At 36.4% G+C, this 22,754-nt stretch overlaps 2 protein-coding genes across 5 annotated transcripts in view; one reads left to right on the plus strand and one right to left on the minus strand.

Annotated features, from left to right (window-relative positions):
• LOC107630097 (chlorophyll a-b binding protein 13, chloroplastic) lies at nt 15,906-17,176 on the plus strand. 2 transcript variants are annotated; one of them, XM_016333138.2, is made up of 3 exons: nt 15,906-16,170; nt 16,333-16,494; nt 16,580-17,176. In XM_016333138.2, the coding sequence occupies exons 1-3, from the start codon at nt 16,033-16,035 to the stop codon at nt 17,087-17,089; spliced, it is 810 nt and encodes a 269-aa protein (XP_016188624.1). In that variant the 5' UTR covers nt 15,906-16,032; the 3' UTR covers nt 17,090-17,176. The 2 variants fall into 2 exon arrangements, with proteins under 2 accessions (XP_016188624.1, XP_020974226.1); XM_021118567.1 differs by lacking the exon at nt 15,906-16,170 and adding an exon at nt 16,254-16,279 and having other exon boundaries at nt 16,311-16,494.
• Nucleotides 17,783-22,754, minus strand: part of LOC107630096 (myosin-2) — an 11,765-nt gene continuing 6,793 nt past the window's right edge. For 2 of the 3 annotated variants that reach the window (XM_016333136.2, XM_016333134.2), the window contains exons 17-24: nt 22,324-22,521; nt 21,923-22,128; nt 21,713-21,848; nt 21,173-21,302; nt 20,730-20,837; nt 20,525-20,637; nt 19,592-19,786; nt 17,783-18,668 (exon numbers count right to left, since the gene is read on the minus strand). In XM_016333136.2, the coding sequence (XP_016188622.1) occupies nt 18,207-18,668; nt 19,592-19,786; nt 20,525-20,637; nt 20,730-20,837; nt 21,173-21,302; nt 21,713-21,848; nt 21,923-22,128; nt 22,324-22,521 (1,548 nt within the window). In that variant the 3' untranslated portion in view covers nt 17,783-18,206. The remainder of the gene's footprint in view (nt 18,669-19,591; nt 19,787-20,524; nt 20,638-20,729; nt 20,838-21,172; nt 21,303-21,712; nt 21,849-21,922; nt 22,129-22,323; nt 22,522-22,754) is intronic. The other variant, XM_016333135.1, reaches the window with a different exon arrangement.

A 22,754-nucleotide genomic window follows, 5' to 3' on the forward strand; every position in this document is an offset into this window, starting at 1 on the left:
ACATCTAACCGATTCGCTTTTTACTTTTTCCTTCGGTTTGTGGTGTGACCGGTTCAAATGGTTGGTTCAAACTGGTTTTCATAACCTTGCCATTTATATTCTAGTTGTATAAAACTAGTCGGTCGATAATTCGGTGGCTATTAGTGAAGTCACTAAAACCAGTCGCTAAATTAACAATTAGCAACTGATTTAGCGACCAGTAATTTAGCAACTGAATTAGTGACCAAATAGTTGTTCACCCTATTTCACTATCAATTGCAAAATCGGTCGCTAAAATAAAAATTAGCGACCGCTTTTGTGACCAATTGTTCCAAAGACATTATTTCCGTTTTGGTTGCTAAATCCATTGCTAAATAAAAAAATAGCGACCGATTTTATTGATCGATTTTATTTTGGTTGTATTTAAAATTTATCTGTCACTAATTCGATTGCTATTAGCGACCAATATTGATTTGGTCTTGAAAATTCTGTTTCGGTCGCTAAATCGATCGCTATTAGCAACCAATTTTTTCGATCGCTATTCCAGTACTTTCTTGTAGTATTTGATTATTAACAAACCTAACTATAATTTAAGAATTTTATTAATGTATAGTTTAAAATTCGTTCAAAGTGTGAAATGAATTAAGAAATTTTTTTCAAGTAACCATTAAAGTATACTGCCTCAAAAATTAAGTCCTAGTAAATAAACTCTCTCAAAAGTAGTCAAGCTACTTCAAAAATAATATAGCACACTTCAAAAGTATATTGTCTTTTTTTTTTTTTTGTGCAAACGGCTGTAAATGCAAAATTATTTACTTCAAAAAGGTGATCATATAGAACACATTTTGATTCAATGTTTAAAGTTGAGCCTATCCACACCGCAATGCTTGGTTTAGTGGCAACTATGTTTGCCTTGCTAGAAGGTGCATCGAGTTCAAATATTAGTTGAGACTCGATGTTGTTTAAGAACTCATAGTATTTATGGTAGTGTATATGAATGTGTTGTGTGAGTGTGTAAAACATGGGTGTAATACCTAAGATTGAGAACTGTTCAATCCGTTTGACCAAAAAAAAAAGTTGAGCCTATCCAATAAATTAAACTGTTTAGAAAAACTACTTCTTTCATATGTTACAAATACACTTTGAAACTTTCACGTGTAACAAAAGAGACTAACATAAAAATCACTCTTTAAAAAATGTTAAAGATAACAGTTAAAAATAACTTTTTCGTAATTCCAAAACTACTTAAATAAAGTTACAAACAAAAATATCATATTATTAGTAGTTCTGTTAATATTAAGTGAATGTTTACGTAATAAATTTAGTAATTATGTAATATACACGTTCACTCAATGTTAAGAGAACTTCATTAATAATATGATATTTTTGTCCTTTAAATTGTTTTTTTGAATGTAGTATAATATTTTTTAATCTTCAATGTAACTCTTTCGTATATACTTCTATGCATTTATTCCAATATTTTTCTTACCATCTTTCCCAATCAATTAACCTTCTTTTCACCTTTCTTTCAACTTTTTTTTCTAAATATCTTTTAATTCTAATTCAAAAAAAAATGATGAGATAACGGATACATCATGAAAACAAAAATAAAAAATAGTATACTTGTGTTAGGCTAATTTTTTTAGTAATAGACACCTAGTATGCATTATGTATAATTAGAGAATTATGACGTATTTTTTATAGATATAGAAATATTTTTTTTAAATTAAAATTTATAAATTAGAGATTCAGTTTTGCCTGAACAAATTCAATGTCTGATTTGTACATTTAAAAAATTTTTTAATACAAAACTATAAATCTGACTCTCAAATTTGTATATTTAAAAAAAATTAAAATAAAAAAATTTAAATTTAGTACTCAAATTTACATGTTTAAGAAAAATTAAAAATTAAAAATCTAATCTTTAAATTTATGGTCTTCACATAAAAAAAAATACATCTTTGACAGCCTAACACCAAATTTAAGGGTTAATATTTAAATTTGTCCCTGAAAGATCACGCGATCTTCATTTTCGTCCCCGAATGATTTTTTTAATCAAATTAGTCCCTGAATAATTTTTTTTAAATCACGTTCGTCCTTCCGTTAACCTCATGACACCGCCATTAGAAATCTGCTGACGTGGAATGTGAGCTGGCAATATGAGTAACACCTGGCATGGTGTCTGTGTTGTTGACGAGATATGTTTAGGGTATTGTATCAATTTAGTCCCTAAGTCTCAAATAAATAAACCCTAATTGCCATCCTCCAAAGAACATGATTGCCTTGCTTTAGCGTTGTCGCAGACCCAACTGCTGTTCAGGGAGGAGGAAGTTGATCTCGGCGCCATGATGGGGAGTGGAAGTGGAGGGTCCGGTGGTGGGTTTCCGTCGCACTCACACGGTAGTTATACTTCAAGCTCGTCCATGCGAAGAAGAAGACAAAACCATGAGGAAACCTGTTTCTGCGGCTTAAAAACTTTGATTAAGAAATCTGGGACATAAAAGAATCCAGATCTGTTGTTTCATACTTGTCCAAGATATCGGGTGAGTTTAATTTTGTATGAATGATAGGATCATCTTGGCTTTCACTCTTTATGTGGGGTTAACAGTTTTGTTCAACGTTTTCAAAAAGGGAGTCATTGCAATTTTTTTAAATGGGTCGAAGAAAATGAAAATATAGCTGTTGCAGAAGGTTCTAGGGGTGTCCTAGAAATCGAAGAAGAACTGGACATTGATTATGAAGATTGGAAGGTTAAATTAGCATGGAGAATAGGTAGTTTAGAAGCAGAAGTCAGAGTACATAGAATGTTAATGTGCTTCATGTTCACTAGTCTGATGCTAGTCATCTTAATAGGAGCTTTACTTTGCATGTCATATATGTACAAATAGGAGTGAGTGAATGTGATATGGTGGTGTGATTTAAGGAGCTGGTTTTTTTGTTTCCAGTATCATGGCTGTTGAGTTAAGAAATTAACCAAATTAATTAGTGATGACAAACATTATTTTTGGGCAAAATAAATAATTAGTGTTGATTAATTATAAATACATATTACTAATTATTCATAAATTGTTGCAGGCCAAAATTTGAATTACTGCCCAAAATTGGAATGAATAGAATACAACAAGGTTAGTGGGCTGGTAAATCAAGCAAAGCCCAAAAGAAATCAAAGCTGAAGAAATCAAAACGGGCCAAGCACATCACTACCCGATCCAAGTCCAATTCTCTTTCAGCAAGCAAATCCCTCTCTTTTGCCTTACCAAAAGCAACGTTCACTTCTGAAGAGTTGGTCAGAAATTCAGAAAAGTAAGAAAAAGAGAAAGAGTTTCTTCCCTAAGCTAGTAACCAAAGAAGCAAGAGAGAGAAAGTTTAAGCTTGAAAGACAGAATGTCAAATCAACAAGTTCAAGCCAAATCAAGCTTAAGAAAAGATTAAAGGTAAACCATTTCCTCTTGCATGCATCAGATCTTCTTCTCTTCTTCCCAACTCTCTGCTCTATCCGAAATGGGATACAAAGAAAAGATGGTTTCTATTCTTCTCTGCTGTGTATCCACGGTCTTAAACATGACTTGGGGACCAAGTTGGTTTTCAAGGGCTAAGATCAAGTTGACAATGGGAAGATTTCTATGGCTGCTAATTTATGGCTTTCGGTTAAGATGAGGAAGTCAGAAGCAAAGTTTCTACTCTGGGGATTAAGGAGAAAAAGTGACTCTGTGGGTTGGTGAAGCTCAAGGCTCAAGGTGTTGACCTTAGAAGAAGAACCCAGCAACATGCAAGGAAATAAAAGAGGTTTGCTGTTCATTCAAAAACCAAGGAGAGAAAACCAGTGAATAGAGGTTTTGTTCTGAGAGAGCTCTTTGAAGAAGTTCAACTAACTGGACAGTGTAACCTAATCAAAGGTGCATTCCGCCAGTATGAAGAACTAAATCAGAGGCTTGCTAATCTGGTTTTTCGCATAGCACAGAGGCTGTTGATGAAGTCAATCTCCTTCATGTTTTACAGATTGTGATTTACTTTTCTATGTTTATCTTTCTGTAATTTCTTGTGAGAAAAGGCATTGTGAGAAAGCTCAAGTAAAAGCCATGAGTGGAAAAAGGTTGAGTGAAACACTTGAGAGAAAAGCCTAGAGTTATTTTCAGATTTCTTTAGGTATGTCTATGTCTTGTATCTTGTACCTGTGAGGTATCCCTTTCTTAGTTGGGTTAGCACTAAGAGAAAATAGTTAGGTAGTAGCATAGCCAATGTCAAGTTAGGATAGAACTTGAGTGTGAAAGGATTGTGTCAATCCTGTGAAATTGGTGTATGTAATACTATTAACTATAGTGAAATTCTTCCATTGTTGTAGACGAGACTGGACGTAGGTTGCATAGCACAAGGCAACCGAACCAGGATACATGCTGGTGTTAGCTTTTCTCTTATCTGCTGTGTTCTGTTCTCTGATATTCATGAGACAAAAATAAATTGTCTCATAAATTTCCGCTGTTGAGTTCAAACAGAATCAGAATTGAAAGTTTGTTTAAAAAAGGGCCATAACAGCAACTTAAAAGGAAGGCATAGATTCAACCCCCCTTCTCTAAGCCTACCACAACCTTCAATTGGTATCAGGAGCTAAGGTCTCAAGAATCAAGCTTAACCGCTTGGAGCAAAGATCCAATGGCGAACAACTTGGGCACAACCACAGTTGCCTACACCCTCACTAAAGGTCAGTCAAACAACCGGCCACCTTTCTTCAACGAGAAGAACTACTCCTACTGGAAAGAAAGGATAAGGATCTTCATCTAATCCATTGACTACAATATATGGAAGATTGTTGTGAGCGGTCCCAAGATCCCAACAAAAACAAGTGCTGATGGAGTGGTGACTCCAAAAGAAGAAGCTGAATGGAATGAAGATGATAAGAAGAAGATAGAGCTGAATGCTAAAGCAATCAACCTTCTTCACTATGCTATCAGCTTTGAAGAGTACCGGAAGGTGTCTAGATACAAGATAGCCAAAGAAATCTGGGAAAAACTCCAGGTTACACACGAAGGCACTAAACAAGTCAAAGAAACGAGGATTGATATGCTGCGAAAAGAGTACGAGATGTTTAGCATGAAGGATGGAGAAAGAATTGATGAAGCGTTTGAGAGATTCTCAATCATAATCAACAACCTTGATGCTATGGGTACAAACTATGCAGAACAAACCTTAGTGAGAAAACTCCTTAGAAGCCTCACAAAAGAATGGGAAAATACGGCCACTGTCCTAACCGAGAGTAACAACATAAGTCCCATAACCTATGATGAGCTGAGAGGAAAACTCCTTGCCTATGAAGCCACACACACAAACACAAACTCAAAGAAAAAGGGAATAGCCCTCAAGTCACAAATAGAACCGAAAGAGAGTGAGTCTAGTGATGGTATTTCAGATGACGAGCTTTTGTTTTTTGCTAGGAGATTTAGAAGGATGATGAAGAACAAGGGCAAATACAAGGGTTCGAGTTCAAAGGAGCACAAGATCGACTTGAGCAAAGTGACGTGCCATCACTGCAAGGAGGCTGGACACTTCAAGCTAAACTGTCCAAAACTCAAAAAGGAGGACAAAGGAAAGAAGGAAAGGAAGAGAGTACTCATGCCAGCTTGGGAGGATCTTGAGAACGACTCAAATGAAGAAGAAGAATCTGAAGGAGATGACAAAGAATGCTTCATGGCTGGAAACAACAATCTTGATGAGGTAAATTATTATGATTTGACCATTGAGGACTTACATGCTATTATTGATGATCTCACTTTAAACACCTCAAAACTGCTTGACAAGTACAATGAATGCAAATCTGAAAGAGATGTGTTAAGAGCTGAAAATGATTTTTTAAAAGAAAAAGTGAAGAAAACTGAATGTGCTTTGGACATCATTGAAGAAAACAGATTTCTAAAATCTGAACTTGAAAAATTAAAAGGAAAGCACATTGTGGATCCTTCTCATGAGTTAATTGCTGAAAATAAAAGATTAAATGATATGATTAAAAGGCTGAATGGTGACTTAGCAAAATTTGCTCAAGGTTCTAGTAACTTGGACAAATTACTTGCAAGTCAAAGACCATTGTTTGAAAAATCTGGTTTAGGCTACATAGCCAAGGAAGATGCAATTTCCAACACTTCCTCTATAAAATTTGTGGCTTCTTCATCAAATACCAAATCCATACCAAACAAATCGGGTATTGGATATGTTTCAACTCTTGAAGAAAAATTTGATGAAGTATACACAAGTGAAACTAAGCCTTCACCAAGAACTGATCCGAGATCAAACCGGCCAGGTTTGGGTTACATTTCGAAAAATGAGGCTATTTTCAAGAAACCACTATTTTACAACAAAACCTCATATTCGAAAGTTAAAAATGTTCAAAGAAATTCTGGTAAAAATGCTTTTGCAAAGAGGAACAACTTTAATAAAAATCAGTTTGTCAAAAGAAATGCATCTCCTCCAAAAACCAGAAAATTTCAACACTTCAATCATTTCAAGCAATATAACTCACCTCAATTTCAGCAACATACATCAGAAAATCATTGTGTCAATTGCAAGAAATTTAGTTACTCATATGCACAATGTTTCATTGAAAAAAGAGTTGTAGGAAACAAAGTTTACAATGTTGTATGTGATTTCAATGCACTTGGGCAACCAAGATGGATTAACTTCAAAGGATCCAAATTAATTTGGATACCTAAGGCTACGTGAAACTCATCATGTAGATTTGCCTAGCATCCAAGAACAAAAAAGACATGTGGTACATGGATAGTGGATGTTCAAGGCACATGACTGGAAGGTCAACTTACTTCATCAAACTAAATAAGTATGATGGAGGTTTTGTGACCTTTGGAGATAATGGTAAAGGTAAAATCATTGCTGTTGGAAAAGTAGGTAATGAGCAATCTACTTTCATTGATGATATACTTTTGGTATGTGGTTTGAAGCACAATCTTTTGAGCATAAGTCAGCTGTATGATTTAGGATATTTAGTGACTTCAAAAGATAAAATAATTTGTTTGAATCCTTTTGTGAGGAATTTGGAATATCTCACAACTTCTCTTTTCCAAGAACACCACAACAAAATGGTGTTGTGGAAAGAAGAAATAGAAGCTTACAAGAGATGACAAGAGCTATGCTTTGTGAGAGTAATGTTCCAAAATTCCTTTGGGCTGAAGCGGTTAACACAGCTTGCCACATTTTGAATAGAACAATCATAAGGAAATTTTTTAAGAAAACCCCTTATGAACTTTGGAAAGGCTACCCACCAAACTTAGATTACTTGCACATCTTTGGATGCAAATGTTTTGTTTTAAATAACAAAGAAAATTTGGGTAAATTTGATCCAAAGACTTATGAGTGTTTGTTTGTAGGATATTCCACAACTAGTAAAGCATATAGGGTTTATCATCAAGATGCTAGAATTATTGAGGAGTCCATACATGTTACATTTTGTGATACTAACTTGGTACAAAGCATTTTGGAAGATTGTGATGCAGGAAATCAAGCTCAAAAGGAAGTTGAACTTGTGCAAAATCAAGAGAATGGAAATTTTGTTCAAACTGAACCAGAAACTGCTGTTGCTAAAAATTTAAGAGACAATTCCATTTGTCTCACGAATCTGAAGGAAACTCTGAAGCCAGCAGCACCCAGAATCCCTTGGTAACTGAATCTGCCTCCAAGTCCACCAGATCTCGTGAATGGAGATTCTTGAAGAATTATCCTGAGGAATTTGTCATTGGGGACGTCTCTCATGGAGTGCAAACAAGGTCTTCCACTAGAAAGGCAAATGAAGGATCAAACATTGCCCTTCTCTCACAAATAGAGCCTCAAAACGTCAAGGAAGCACTTAGTGACCCCTCTTGGGTTAAAGCTATGGAGGATGAGCTTCTTGAGTTTCAAAAGAACCAAGTATGGACTTTGGTTCCAAGGCCAAGTGGAAAGAAAGTGACCGGCACCAAGTGGATATTTCGGAACAAGTTGGGAGAAGATGGTCGCATTGCAAGAAACAAGGCGAGGCTGGTGGCACAAGGATATGACCAAGAAGAAGGAATAGACTTTGATGAATCCTTTGCCCCTGTTGCCCGAATGGAAGCCATAAGACTTCTCTTAGCTTATGCTGCATTTTGTGGTTTTAAATTATATCAAATGGATGTGAAATGTGCATTTTTGAATGGTGATTGATAGAGAGGTGTATGTGGAGCAGCCTCCTGGTTTTGAAAATAAATAGCAGTCTAATCATGTTTTCAAATTATCTAAAGCTCTCTATGGTTTAAAACAAGCTCCTAGAGCTTGGTATGAGAGACTTAGCTCATTTCTTTTGAAAAATGGTTTTCAAAGAGGCACCACTGACACAACTCTATTTATTAAAAATTCTAATCATTCTTTCATTCTAGTTCAAATATATGTTGATGACATTATTTTTGGATCAGCAAATGAATCCCTTTGTTCTGAATTTGAAAAACTCATGACAAGTGAATTTGACATGAGTATGATGGGTGAACTTAATTTTTTTCTTGGTATGCAAATCAAACAAACTGAAAATGGTATTTTCATTCACCAAGAGAAGTATGCCAAGGAATTAGTTAAGAAATTTGGTATGGAAAATGCCAAACCCATGGGAACTCCCATGCATCCTAATTCTAAATTAGATAAGGGAGAAACTGAGAAAGATGTTGATGAGACTAGGTATAGAGGAATGATTGGTTCTCTTATGTACTTAACTTCCTCTAGACCCGACATTGTGCAAAGTGTTGGATTGTGTTCTAAGTTCCAATCCAAACCAAAAGAGTCACATCTTTCTGCAGTTAAAAGGATCATTAGATATGTTCATGACACATCGAATTTCGGTCTGTGGTATCCTAAGATTGATGATTTTTCTGCAGTTGGTTATTGTGATACAGATTTTGCTGGTGATAGAGTTGATAGAAGGAGCACTTCAGGTTTATGTTGCTTCCTTGGAAAGTCCTTAAATGTTTGGTCAAGTAAGAAGCAACCAACAGTGGCCTTATCCACTGTAGAAGCTGAGTATATAGCTGCTTCTTCTTGTTGTTCTCAGCTTTTATGGTTAAAAACATAGCTTGCTGATTATAAATTAAATGCTAAAAATATTTTCTTGATGTCTGATAATATGAGTGTCATTAATATTTCTAAAAATCCAGTTTTTCACTCTAGGACTAAGCATATTGAAGTAAAATTTCACTCAATAAGAGAACATGTCCAAAGGGGGGATATTAGTATTCAATTTGTTAAATCAGAGGAACAATTAGCAGATATTTTCACAAAACCATTAGCTGAGGACAGATTCTGCATGCTTAGGACTTGTCTAGAAATTTTGAGTTATGATTCTTTATTTGAAAAATGCTGATGTATTTGCTGGAGCGTTTTTGTCTCATAAACAGGTATGAGACAATTCTGGGCAGGTGATAAACGTTTCCATTCAAACCAATGTGTTCTGGGCTTGTTTAAAGTGGAAGTTAATCTGGGCCAACCTCAAAATCAGATCATGAGTGGTCCAATGTGTTTCCTTAATTCAAACCACATCTGGGCCCATTATGAATGTTACATGTTTGTTTGCTTGATTTTGTGATGACTTGTGTGTTTAAGTCTTCTTTAAGGGTTTTCATTTAATGTTTTGTGGCCCAAAAGGTTTTCGAACTAATTTAATTTTTTTTGTTTTAGTCCAAAAGGTGTTTCAGTTTATTTTTGTTGTCTTTCAAAATTTAAAATTAATTTTCTGTTTTATTTTAAAATCAAATAAAATCTTTCTTGAATGAGGTCATGTCTTTTCAAGTCGTTTCAATAGATGATGCAGTTGGATGGTTTGAGAAACTTTCTTTTGGGTACGGTTACCAACACTCCCTCTCTTCCCTCCATAACTTCTCCTCCAACTCTTCGGTTTCTTTCCACTCACTTTACTGCTTATCTTCCCTCAAAAGACTGAAACTAACCAAATAAGGAAGAAAACCATTGCTAAAAGGCCTCCTCGTGAAAAACTGTACAAGCTTCCCACAAAGCCTTCCATTCGCTCCCAAGACCGGACCTTTACTCCATCTCCTTCTCCTCCTACCTCTCCTCCTCGCACTACTCCCATGGCACGAACCAAGACCACGCCAAGGTACCCTGCCCTTGCCAAGCCGACACCACTACCGAAGGTCACACCTTCCAAGCCAGGCTCCTCAAAACCTGGTTCTGCAAAGCCTAGCTCCTCCAAGGGCAAACGTCCGGCGGCTGAGGAACCTATTCCTGAACCAACACAACCCAAATCCAGGTCGGTTCCTGTGCGCTCTCAACGAGGTAACACTCGAGTCCCTCTCAAAAATGTTAAAGAACCAGACATTAGACCTTTTGATCACAAAGCTCACTTTTTGACCTCTAACTCGAACTATAACCCCTATAGATTCAAATCTGCCATGAAAAATGACTTTTATGATGGGGTTATCAAGTATCATACCCTATGTCCATCTTTTCTCGCTGATCTGCTATCTTTGAAAAGAAAAGGTTTTCCATTTGTTGATAACTTAATTTTTCTGGATTGGAATCATCTTTTTGACATCAAAAAGCCTGTTTATCCCTTATTGGTCAAAGAATTTTATGCAAACATGACTTATCATGAAGGCACTGCTCATTCATATGTAAAGGGCCGAGACATAGTTTTAAACAATGAAACTATCAGTGATGCATTGAAGTATACTGATGTTGGGCCTTGTGCTTACACTTCGGTTAAGTGGGATGAAGGAGTTGAAATTTCTTATCATGATGCATTGGCTCACATTTGTGAACATGTTTCTTTAATTGATGGTATTACACCTACTCACAAAGCCCTAGGATATGAGCGTGCTCAGTTGCATCGAATGGTCAACCACATTATTCTGCCTTAAAGCGGCTCATATCAAAGGGTTTCCTACACTGATACTCTTGTTTTATATGCCCTTCTCACCAAAACTAAAATTTCATTTGCATACTTGATGGTTAGATATATGTTTGACTCTGTTAGGAGTGAAAAGGACAAAGCACTTCCTTATGGCATGTTTCTAACTTGCATATTTGATTATTTTGGTGTTGAATTGACCAATGAGGAATATCAAAATAGACATTCATACCTAAAAAGGGGTGGTTCAGTGAAACAGCAAAAAGGACCCACTAGATCTGAAAAGGGTTGTCCTAGATGATGAAGATGATGACTTTTTCCCTGAGGATTCTCCTGCTCTTTCTACTGAGGGTACATCCATCTCTACTGGAAAGAAATCTGCCTTGCTGAATGTGGTCAAAGATGTTGTTCAGGAGTTTGTTTCTCAATCAAATCACTTTATTGCTATGAGCAAAGAGCAAAGGAAGCTGGCTAGCAAGCATGAGAACTTTCTAAAGAAATCAAGGGATAGAGTGGCTGTGTTCATGTCATTCATCGATAACCTTCAAGAAGATGAAGACCCTGCCACTGATGTTGAGGAGGAAGCTAATTCGGAAGGGAATGGTTCTGATGCCTAGAAATTGTCTCATGAAAACTGCTGCTGCTCTCTTTTTGTCTCATGATTTCTGTTTTTTTGCTACTGTTAAACTGTTTTATTTTGGATGACTGTAATAACTCTAAAAATACTGATGCACTCTTGATAAGTTAGTTAGTACTTTGAACTGTGCTCTAACTCTTTTCTGCAGGGTTCAAGAAACTGTTTTTGTTGATCTTGTTTGTTATCCGCCCTTGATAACAAAAGGGGGAGTAATAGCAATAGGATGGTAAATATGTCCTAGGAATTTGTTGGCATTTGCTGCAGCTACTAGTATTTTTTTGGGATTTTTGTATGTTTGCTGCATTAAAACTTGATTTCACATGCTGAATCCTTAGCTCTCTATTGTGCTCTCTTTAAGAACAATGAAAAACAGGAATAAAGAGGAAAGCACAAATCCAGGGGGAGCTAATCCTGAAAAGGACAGGGGGAGCAACATAAAAGCAAATGACAAAAATCAAAGGGAGTTTCTAAACCTTACTCAAACTCATTTCCTTTTTTATTATTGCTTAAATCATGTTTGTCACAAGAGGGAGATTGTTGAGTTAAGAAATTAACCAAATTAATTAGGGTTGACAAACATTATTTTTGGGCAAAATAAATAATTAGTGTTGATTAATTATAATTACATATTACTAATTATTCATAAATTGTTGTAGGCCAAAATTTGAATTACAACCCAAAATTGGAATGAATAGAATACAACAAGGTTGGTGGGCTGGTAAATCAAGCAAAGCCCAAAAGAAATCAAAGCTGAAGAAATCAAAACGGGCCAAGCACATCACTACCCGATCCAAGCCTGATTCTCTTTCAGCAAGCAAATCCCTCTCTTTTGCCTTACCAAAAGCAACGTTCACTTCTGAAGAGTTGGTCAGAAATTCAAAAAAGTAAGAAAGAGAGAAAGAGCTTTTTCCCTAAGCTAGTAACCAAATAAGCAAGAGAGAGAAAGTTTAAGCTTGAAAGACAGAATGTCAAATCAACAAGTTCAAGCCAAATCAAGCTTAAGAAAAGATCAAAGGTAAACCATTTCCTCTTACATGCATCGGATCTTCTTCTCTTCTTCCCAACTCTCTGCTCTATCCGAAATGGGATACAAAGGAAATATAGTTTCTGTTCTTCTCTGCTGTGTATCCACGGTCTTAAACATGACTTGGGGACCAAGTTGGTTTTCAAGGGCTAAGATCAAGTTGACAATGGGAAGATTTCTATGGCTGCTAATTTATGGCTTTCGGTCAAGATGAGGAAGTCAGAAGCAAAGTTTCTACTCTGGGGATTAAGGAGAAAAAGTGACTCTGTGGGTTGGTGAAGCTCAAGGCTCAAGGTGTTGACCTTGGAAGAAGAACCCAACAACATGCAAGGAAATAAAAGAGGTTTGCTGTTCATTCAGAAACCAAGGAGAGAAAACCAGTGAATAGAGGTTTTGTTCTGAGAGAGCTCTTTGAAGAAGTTCAACTAACTGGACAGTGTAACCTAATCAAAGGTGCATTCCGCCAGTATGAAGAACTAAATCAGAGGCTTGCTAATCTGGTTTTTCGCATAGCACAAAGGCTGTTGATGAAGTCAATCTCCTTCATGTTTTACAGATTGTGATTTACTTTTCTATGTTTATCTTTCTGTAATTTCTTGTGAGAAAAGGCATTGTGAGAAAGTTCAAGTAAAAGCCATGAGTGGAAAAAGGCTGAGTGAAACACTTGAGAGAAAAGCCTAGAGTTATTTTCAGATTTCTTTAGGTATGTCTATGTCTTGTATCTTGTACCTGTGAGGTATCCCTTTCTTAGTTGGGTTAGCACTAAGAGAAAATAGTTAGGTAGTAGCATAGCCAATGTCAAGTTAGGATAGAACTTGAGTGTGAAAGGACTGTGTCAATCCTGTGAAATTGGTGTATGTAATACTATTAACTATAGTGAAATTCTTCCATTGTTGTGGAGGAGACTGGACGTAGGTTGCATAGCACAAGGCAACCGAACCAGGATACATGCTGGTGTTAGCTTTTCTCTTCTCTGCTGTGTTCTGTTCTCTGATATTCATGAGACAAAAATAAATTGTCTCATAAATTTCCGCTGCTGAGTTCAAACAGAATCAGAATTGAAAGTTTGTTTAAAAAAGGGCCATAACAGCAACTTAAAATGAAGGCATATATTCAACCCCCCTTCTCTAAGCCTACCACAACCTTCAATGGCTAAACTATTGTAATCTGAGACTAGAGGTTATAAATGGCAACTTGGATTTTGAGTACACCTTTGAATGAAATATATTTATGCATCAGTCATACTGTAATATGTAAAGAAGTAAATGGCAAACCAGAGACATAACAAGATAATAAAGTTTCTTAAATTTCTTAATATAAAGTGTGAATATGAAGTTTCCAACATTGAGTTTGTCACCACAAAAGGTAGTAAAGTTCCTAAAAGTGATTCATCAGAAACACTTCATACCAAGGCAAAACATGCATCCAAAATAAAGGACTTACAAAACAGTGAGACTTGATAGTGTTTAACACAAACATATCTTTCCTAATCTATAGCCTAATAAAAAAGCATATGTTTCGATGAAGGTCTTCAGATGGTGTTATCTTTCTTCCTTGGCCGTTTGAACCCCGGAGTCAGCACAAAGGTCATGAAACTTGCAAGCTTTTTGGTTGTCACAGCACTAGATCCTTTGATTATTCCAGCAGAAATTAGAATTGTTGCAGTTGTTAGAGGAGGTTGGGGAGAGACAACTCTTTTTCCTTTTCCTTTAGAAACTTGAAGCTTTGGTGGTCTTCCCCTCACCTTAGTCTGCCTGGGGTTTGGGCTTTTCTGTGGGCTGAGAACTACACTTTCTAGTGGGTTGAGAATTGGGCTTGTCACTTGACTTTGCTGTGGGCTGGGAGGACCTTGTTTTGGGCTTCACATAGTCCATTTTCTTGGGATGAGGATTGGGTCCAGTAGAGTTGGGAGTGGTTTTGGCTTTATTTTTGGAAGTGGGATGCAAAGAGTTAGTTGTCACTGGCTGTGAGTAGCTCTTTGTGGGCTGGGATGCAATTTTCGTTGCTTGCATTGCAGGCTGTGTGCTGGGCAGCTTCAACAAAGAGGCATTCGTTGGCAGAATTACTTCATCATCCTCATTCATGCATTCTACCACATGTGGCTCTGAAACTCCATGTTCAAAGAATATGTTCATGACATTGTGATTCCTTCTACAAGTCTTACACATTTTCAGCAGATCTTTATCAGTCTCCAACTTTCTCAACCTACTCTCAAGCGAGAGCCAAGGAACTTTCCACCAACATATGTCCCTCCCAGCATATCCCAGTTCCTTATAGTATCCTTTAACAAAAAACACATCAAGCATATCCCCATCAACCCCCATCAAGACTTTTGTATTATCTGGTTCGTAGATTCTACTTTCTTTCTCATTATTTTTAAAATTTTCACCATGATGAAATATGAATGTCATCGGAGGACCCTCCATCTAAGACTTGCAATGCCTCCAAACCCTATAAAAATTTAAAACAGAACATGAAAAACACTAAATCATCACCAACACAGCAACTAAACCAGAAACCATTACACCATTAACACAAACAATAGTTATCATTTTTCTAAGCCACAAAAACAGAGTCTTTCCTCAGTTACGCATATAACCGATCATAAACCAAACTCTGGGATGAAATCCTAAACCCTATGTACTAATAGATTCTTAACGATGACTCAATCATATAATGCGAAAACTAGGGGTTTACATAGCGTTACCAATTTTTTCACAAGATACAAAAAACTTTACCTCTCACTTCGAACGCAGAGACAATGCTGTGTAGTTGCCTTCAAGTTTTCCACCAAGCTCCAAAACATATGCACGAACAATGCTCCATGACTATTCAAATGGTTGCGGATGATGGCGCGGTCGTCTTCATCTTCCTAATGGTTGCTTATGGGTCAGAGAAACAGAAAGTCACGGTAAGAATGAAGAAGAACAAGTGAAGACTTGTTCCACAAACAAAGTGTAAAACGTTACACTCTAGTCACAAAACAGTGACGTTTTAAAATTATGGCTCTCAAGGTGCCAAATGACGTCATTTGGTTGGGTGGGTTGCTAACTCACATTCCACGTCAGCAGATTTCTAACGGCGACGTTACGAGGTTAATGGAAGGACGAGCGTGATTTAAAAAAATTATTCAGAGACTAATTTGATTAAAAAAATCATTCGAGGACAAAAATAAAAATCGCGTGATCTTTTAGGGACGACTTTGAGTATTAACCCCAAAATTAAAAAGCGCTTGTATTAAGGCAAGGATAAAATGCGGATAGAAAGATATGTGTTGAAGATACTAAAAATCTTTTGAAGCCTTCTTATTGGTTGCTCCAAGCAACACCCATCCCCACCACAAAAACTTGCAACCCTTCTTGTGTTCCTAATCACACATTCCCTACGATTTTATTTCCTACAAATGATGTCACACTCACCGAGACCTCCTTTCTACAAGCTTCGGTTATCAATTTAGTGTCTCCTATTTAAGCAAATTAATAAGCTTTCAATTTTTGAACTGAAGTACCTAGAAGCTTGGAAGTCATGGCAGCAACATTAATGGCAGCCACAGCTAGCTCTGGCACTGTCCTGAAATCAACCCCCTTCTTTGGTCAGACTAGGGGATCCAACGCTAACCCTCTTAGAGATGTTGTCTCTATGGGAACTGGGAAATACACCATGGTACTTTTTCCCGGAAAAAAATGTTTATAGTTTCTTTCTTACAGCTCTTCTGATTGATGATGAGAAATGATGGCATGCAATAATTTTTAACATGTTTAATGTTTGTTGGGTGTGTTGCGTGGCTTATGAAGTGGGTTTGTGTTGATGAATAATGATGAGCAGGGAAATGAATTGTGGTATGGACCAGACAGAGTGAAATACTTGGGACCCTTTTCAGCTCAGACACCTTCGTACTTGACTGGAGAGTTCCCAGGAGACTATGGTTGGGACACTGCTGGTTTGTCTGCTGATCCTGAAGCATTTGCCAGGAACAGGGCTCTTGAGGTCACTCTCACTTGTATTCTTTTCTTTCATTTGCTTGAATTCTCACATAGATGAACTGAAGCATTATGTGACATGACATAATTAGGTTATCCATGGACGTTGGGCTATGCTGGGAGCACTAGGGTGCATCACCCCAGAAGTGCTAGAAAAGTGGGTCAGAGTGGACTTCAAGGAGCCAGTTTGGTTCAAAGCAGGAGCACAAATTTTCTCCGAAGGCGGCCTCGACTACTTGGGCAACCCAAATCTAGCCCATGCACAGAGCATCCTGGCAGTTCTTGGATTCCAAGTTGTCCTCATGGGCCTCGTCGAGGGCTTCCGCATCAACGGCCTCCCCGGCGTGGGCCAGGGCAACGACCTCTATCCTGGGGGACAGTACTTTGACCCTCTTGGACTTGCCGACGACCCTGTCACTTTCGCTGAGCTCAAGGTGAAGGAGATCAAGAATGGAAGGTTGGCTATGTTCTCCATGTTTGGTTTCTTTGTGCAAGCCATTGTCACTGGCAAAGGACCACTTGAGAACCTTTTGGATCACCTTGATAACCCTGTGGCTAACAATGCTTGGGTCTATGCCACCAAGTTTGTGCCTGGTTCTTGATACCCCTGTATGCTTAATGTGTATGTATCATGTGACATGGAAATTAAACTTGTAGATTATTATCATTATATATTTCTGTTATGGTCATGGATCACGTAACATAAATTGATCTTCAATTAGGATTGAAGTAAAAACAAGTAACTAGGATAGAGTAAAATGAATAGAAAATGGAAACCGAAACTACCGTTGAAAAAAGGAAAATATTGCAAATAAAGAAATTAAAAGGATTTTTCACAATTCATTCAACGATTCTATATATGCTAATCGCATACTACTAAGTTGACGACTACAATTACTACCTAATATGTTTAGGAGAACAAATAAGAAGGCATGGCAATATAATAGTGGCGAAACTGTTGGACCAAGAATATGAAATAGTTGACTCTTGTATGTGCAGGAAATTGCTCATGGTCAAGAAAGACACTCTACTCAACAAACGGATTTCTTAACAAGCTTGTAAAAGTGTGTTTAAGGGGATAACGGAAATTAACAAATAGTCAAATACAAATAAAAGGTTTTTATTAATGATGCTTATTAGTACATGACTTTGGTTTGAGTACTTTGAAATCTAGAGAGAAAGGGGAGGGAGAAAACAAACATAATTGCTAAAAGATCAAAGCCACTGTTCTAAGAATTGGATCCGAACCAAGCATAGAGGCAGTATTTGCAAGAAAATTTGACAAGAGAAGTGCATTGACAAACCGAAATAAGGAGAAAATTTCCTTAAATTCCAAGCTTACCGCATGGGGAGTGAATGTTACATCACATAAGCAACAGAATTTACATGAGCAGTACTGTTTTTTTTACTCAGGATAATTAAAATAAAGGATTTACATGAACTAGACCATCCAATACAGGTGCTAAGCAACTCTACAAGTCTACAACTATGCACAATCTATAGGATATCCACTATGTAACAAAATTTGTAAATATACAATTTTCCGCTTTCAACTAGAAGCATAACACTTAATCAAGTATTCCGCAAAGATGATATGAAGAAGCATTTTTTTAAAGGACAGAGTTCATAAGAACAATGTTTTGCCCTTTTTGCTAAATCTTGATCTTGTCTACACATTTCATCAAACGCTGAAAACAGATTGCTACCATGCTCTCCAACTCAATTTTTTAATTTCCCCCACCATGTCCTCCGACTTTTATCTGCTTCATGAAGCTTTGCTTTTGTCTCGCGTAACCTAACCTTGTATTGTTTCTTCCATCCCTCAAAACTCTGCTTAAGTTTACGAAATTCTTCAATGGAATTTGTGGTGGTGGAGTTCCCTGGTTTAACATCATTCAGAGCTTTAACTTCGTCGTCGAAGTTCTGCCTTCGCTGGTCAAATTCCTTCATCAGACTGCTCAAAGTACCACTTGTCCCTCTTTCTCTGATCCCGTTAGCCTCTCTGCCTCCATCAGAGACAGCGAAATTGCTAGAAAACTTTATTGGAGTGTTCACAGCTGTTCGAGATCCCAGGGTAGCATCTTCAGAACCATAGTACCGAGGAGACAGGACTTCATTTCTTGTAGGTTGAGTATTGCCACTATCAGAAGCAAGGCTCTTTCTAGCAGCAACGAGACTCATCTGCATTAGAAATTGCAATTAGAATCTTCCATGAAGTATGGAATTCCAAGTTAAATATGAGCCCTTCTGCATCTGATTTTCCTACTAAATAGTGCAATAAACAACAGGCATACCACGTAATAATTATTTTTCAACAATATTTTTTTCTTGTTGGCAATGATAAACCAAAGGCTATACCCGACTCAATATCTAAGAAATCCTGTAATAGCACTTATGCTAATTCTTATTTAAGAAGACTGACAAAATTAAACCAAGAACTTTCTACTCGGAGAATACAAAAGTTACCTGTTCCACTTATAAACAAGTGTCATTTTGGAACCTTCTTTACTTCCATGTTTCATGTGTTCTAGAATATAAACAAACGACTAATAATTTTATGCCAATTTTACCCTTTTCTCTTATTACTCCATCAGGGCATTAATTCTTAAACTAAAATCTTTCAATAGGAAATTACTCATTCATACAATTATTTTCTTTTTACTCTGTTATCACCTCTTTGTTGACCTATCATAATCTTTCTTTTTCAATTTAGTGAAAGGGTAATTCAGTCTCTTTGATTATCCCCAAAAACTACAAATATTTAATGATTCCTTAATCACATCGTGGCTTTAAATGACATTCATAAAGGAACAGTATTTGCTAACCGAGCAGAGAACAGCAAGAAATTGTCTGTGACTAAAGGTAACTAAACAAGTTAAAAGATTCCAAGTGATAATGATATTTATGAGTAAGTCAAAAATTGAGGGCTTTTATAAGGTGGCTACTCACATAAGATGTTTCCATATGAAGATAATAGCTAAGATATTGCACGTGTTATGTTAAATAATTTAGTCAAACACGTCAAATCATCTAACAGTTCTCAGTTATCATCTTCACATGAAGACATCATGTAATAGTCACCTTTTTATAAACTGAAAACTTACTTGCAAGGATGCTCTCTGTTTTTGCCATGCTTCCTCCATTGATTTCATCTTTGCCTCATATTCAGCCCACTTTCTCTCAGATTGTTTTAGCTGTTCCCTTAATTTAGCATTTTCCTCTTCGGCCTTGTCAACTCGCCTTTGTAGTTGGGCTAATGGTGAAGGTAGGTTCTGAACCCGCTCTTTGGATATATCCTGCTAAACCAAAAGGGATAAATAAACAAAAGTCCTTTGTTGTCACTGGACGAGGGCTTTTACCAAATCATGAACAAAAACATTGCGATACTCCACACACCCATGGAAGAAAACTATTTCAAATGGTGAAAGGTGAAAAACGTGAGATTTCTTCATTTCATCTGGTTTACCTTCTTGATAGGTATTTATTTAGTATCATGTTCAAATGGGCAATTATACTACCCTAAGAAAGTTAGAGCTAGTTAAAACCAAGTCATCCTGATTTTCTCTTTTGGATATTGAGAAGGGAAACAGTCTCTGCTCTATGGTCCTAAAACTTAAAACCAAACCATGTCTAAACATCAGCCTTCATCTCATCTAGTTTGATTCTTCACAGGTTATATGATATTATATTGACATACTCGGGTAATATGTTTGCTAACCCATCGTATTTAACATGCTAATTTTAAATCATTTTCAATTATCATATAAAACATCGGAATTTTAAACCCTAATACCATCCTTATTTACATACATAGGAATCAAAGATTCCCACATACTCGTTGAGCATGTCTACCAAACAATATTAAGCATCAAACAAACTTATATAAATGTACTTAGGTTTGAAATCTCATTTGCCACTTAAGTCAAATAGTAAGAGCATGAAACTGCTGTTTTAGATGTAGAAGTTGAAAAGCTGAAAAACAACCAATTAGATGGATACCGAAGAAAATAGGAAAACAAGTTTGCATTGTAAAATACCTTCACTTCCAGCATCTTAACAAGTGATTTCCGTCTATGTTTTGCATTTTCAGGATAACTCTTAAAACCATTTGGAGTACTTGCATCCTTACGAGCCAGCCACCCACGAATTACTGCATGAAAAAAAAGGGGAGCAGATAATAAGTACAAAATATGCAACACCCATACATAGGCTTATCTGGACACAGAACAGAACCACACAAACCAGATTGCAGTTGTATGATTGCTTGGATCTCCTCAAGATTTTTAGAATAAATTGTTATAGAAGGCTTCATAACACCAAATTTCCTTCTTGTAATTTCTCCACGAACAACTGCAATAAAACCAAATTATAGGTTAGGACAAAAGTAAACAAAAGATGCCCACAATTACTCGTAATTGGGATTGTGAAGAGTACACCATCAGTTAATGTTTATAAGGTTCTTCAGGGAAACTCAGATGTCGAAAAGAATTCAAGGAAAAGTAAATAGAATTTCTTTTGAGAATAGATGTTACTTATATTTTCATGAAAATTATTTTCCTTAACAAATCTGCATTTAAAATAAATAAATAAATAAAAAATTAAAGGAAAAAAGAGTTATTTTTTATGTGTGTAATGCCACGAATAATAATACAGCCAAAATAAACTCATATCATTATTGACAGTACATGATTGAAATGTTGCCACTCCTTTCTTAAGTTCCTGGAAATAACTCCTTGCTTGATAACCACGGAAGTATTTTTGAACCACAACTATTCCTTGCAAAACCTGTTTTCTCTTGAGCTCCAGTGAACCAGTCTACAAAACCAACCGGGGTACAAGAATAACCAAGTCAAATAAATCTAAAGTATGAATCAAAACAACCCAAAACAAGACATAGTAAATTAAGAGAAATTAATGGTTCAAAACAAATTCTAAGTCAAACAAAAATTATAACTTTCCATGGAAAATCAACCATCAAAATTAACCTCAGCCTTTGCCTTTTAACTTGACATAATAATTATTATTTTTTTTTTTTGGTGTCAGACATAATTAGTATATACAGAGTTCATGCAATTATGCAAAGTGAAAGCATAAAATGATTCCGATGCCAAACTATTTTGACAGGTAATTATATATTCAGCCAGGATCACTTGGGCAGAAACCAACAAGAAATGGAAGCAATAAAAAAGGATCTGTAGCCCTGCAATGGAAAGTTAGACATCTACCTGCCCAGCTCGAAGATACAACTTAGTATAGCCGAATTGGTACATCTCAGAAGGGATATTAAATTGTTGCAAAATGGCAACTGAAGTGCTCAATGGATCCTGATATTTGTTGGCCTCAGAAAGCAGAAACCCATACCTAAAGAAATGAACGAACATAAATCAGCCCTTCATTCAAGATAGTATGAAAACCATAATCTATTTCTCTACTACCTTGTGGAAAACTCTTGATGAGTCATTCGAGTTGGATATCCAGCCCTTGAAGTTCTAACAACCTCAAGAATCCCACTACACTTGAGCTGTTGTAGGACAAGGTCTTCATCATAAATGTCAGGCAGCTGCTTAGTATTTGGCCTTATGCATCGAATGAAGTGAGGTGTGGTGCACTCCAATTGGTCAATCAAATTGAACAATTGACCCTAATAGTAGAAAAGCAGTTAGATTTAAGTTGCTCAATTTGTGGCATTCCACTTCTTTGTAAAATCGAAAGATGTACTTTGTCCATAATCATCTCGCCGCATCATGTCCAAATCTTTTATAATGAGCCATAAGAATAATTTTCATCCAAAATTTATTGAAGCTAGAAGAAGCTCAATAAACTAAAACAAGATTACCTTAAACTTTTTACAAACACTCTGCTCCTGTGAATCCACTGCACCTGTGCCGAAGGAATTTGAACACTTCAGAGACTGATCAAACATTTTGGAGAACAATGGCAGCAGTTCACATTTACATGATGCAAGGAATTGAACGGAATCGGAAGGCATAAAATCTCTGTTCTTTTCTAGAAAGCCATTCGTATCATACAGAACCTGATAAGAAGTCCAAATCTCAGTAAAATCACAAAACAAAACACAAATTTGGTTTCCATATACATAGTCTACAATAACTAATGGCTTTCATACAGAAAATCATGAAATAATTATGTAACCATTTAACAGTAAAAACTACACTATAAACACTGTCAACATGCATCATAAATTGTTTAATACCAGGATGACATTGTATAAAAATGTTTCTTGTGTATGAATTAAAGGACTCAATA

Source organism: Arachis ipaensis, chromosome B03, assembly GCF_000816755.2.
Source record: "Arachis ipaensis cultivar K30076 chromosome B03, Araip1.1, whole genome shotgun sequence".
In the NCBI taxonomy this organism is placed as follows: domain Eukaryota; kingdom Viridiplantae; phylum Streptophyta; class Magnoliopsida; order Fabales; family Fabaceae; genus Arachis; species Arachis ipaensis.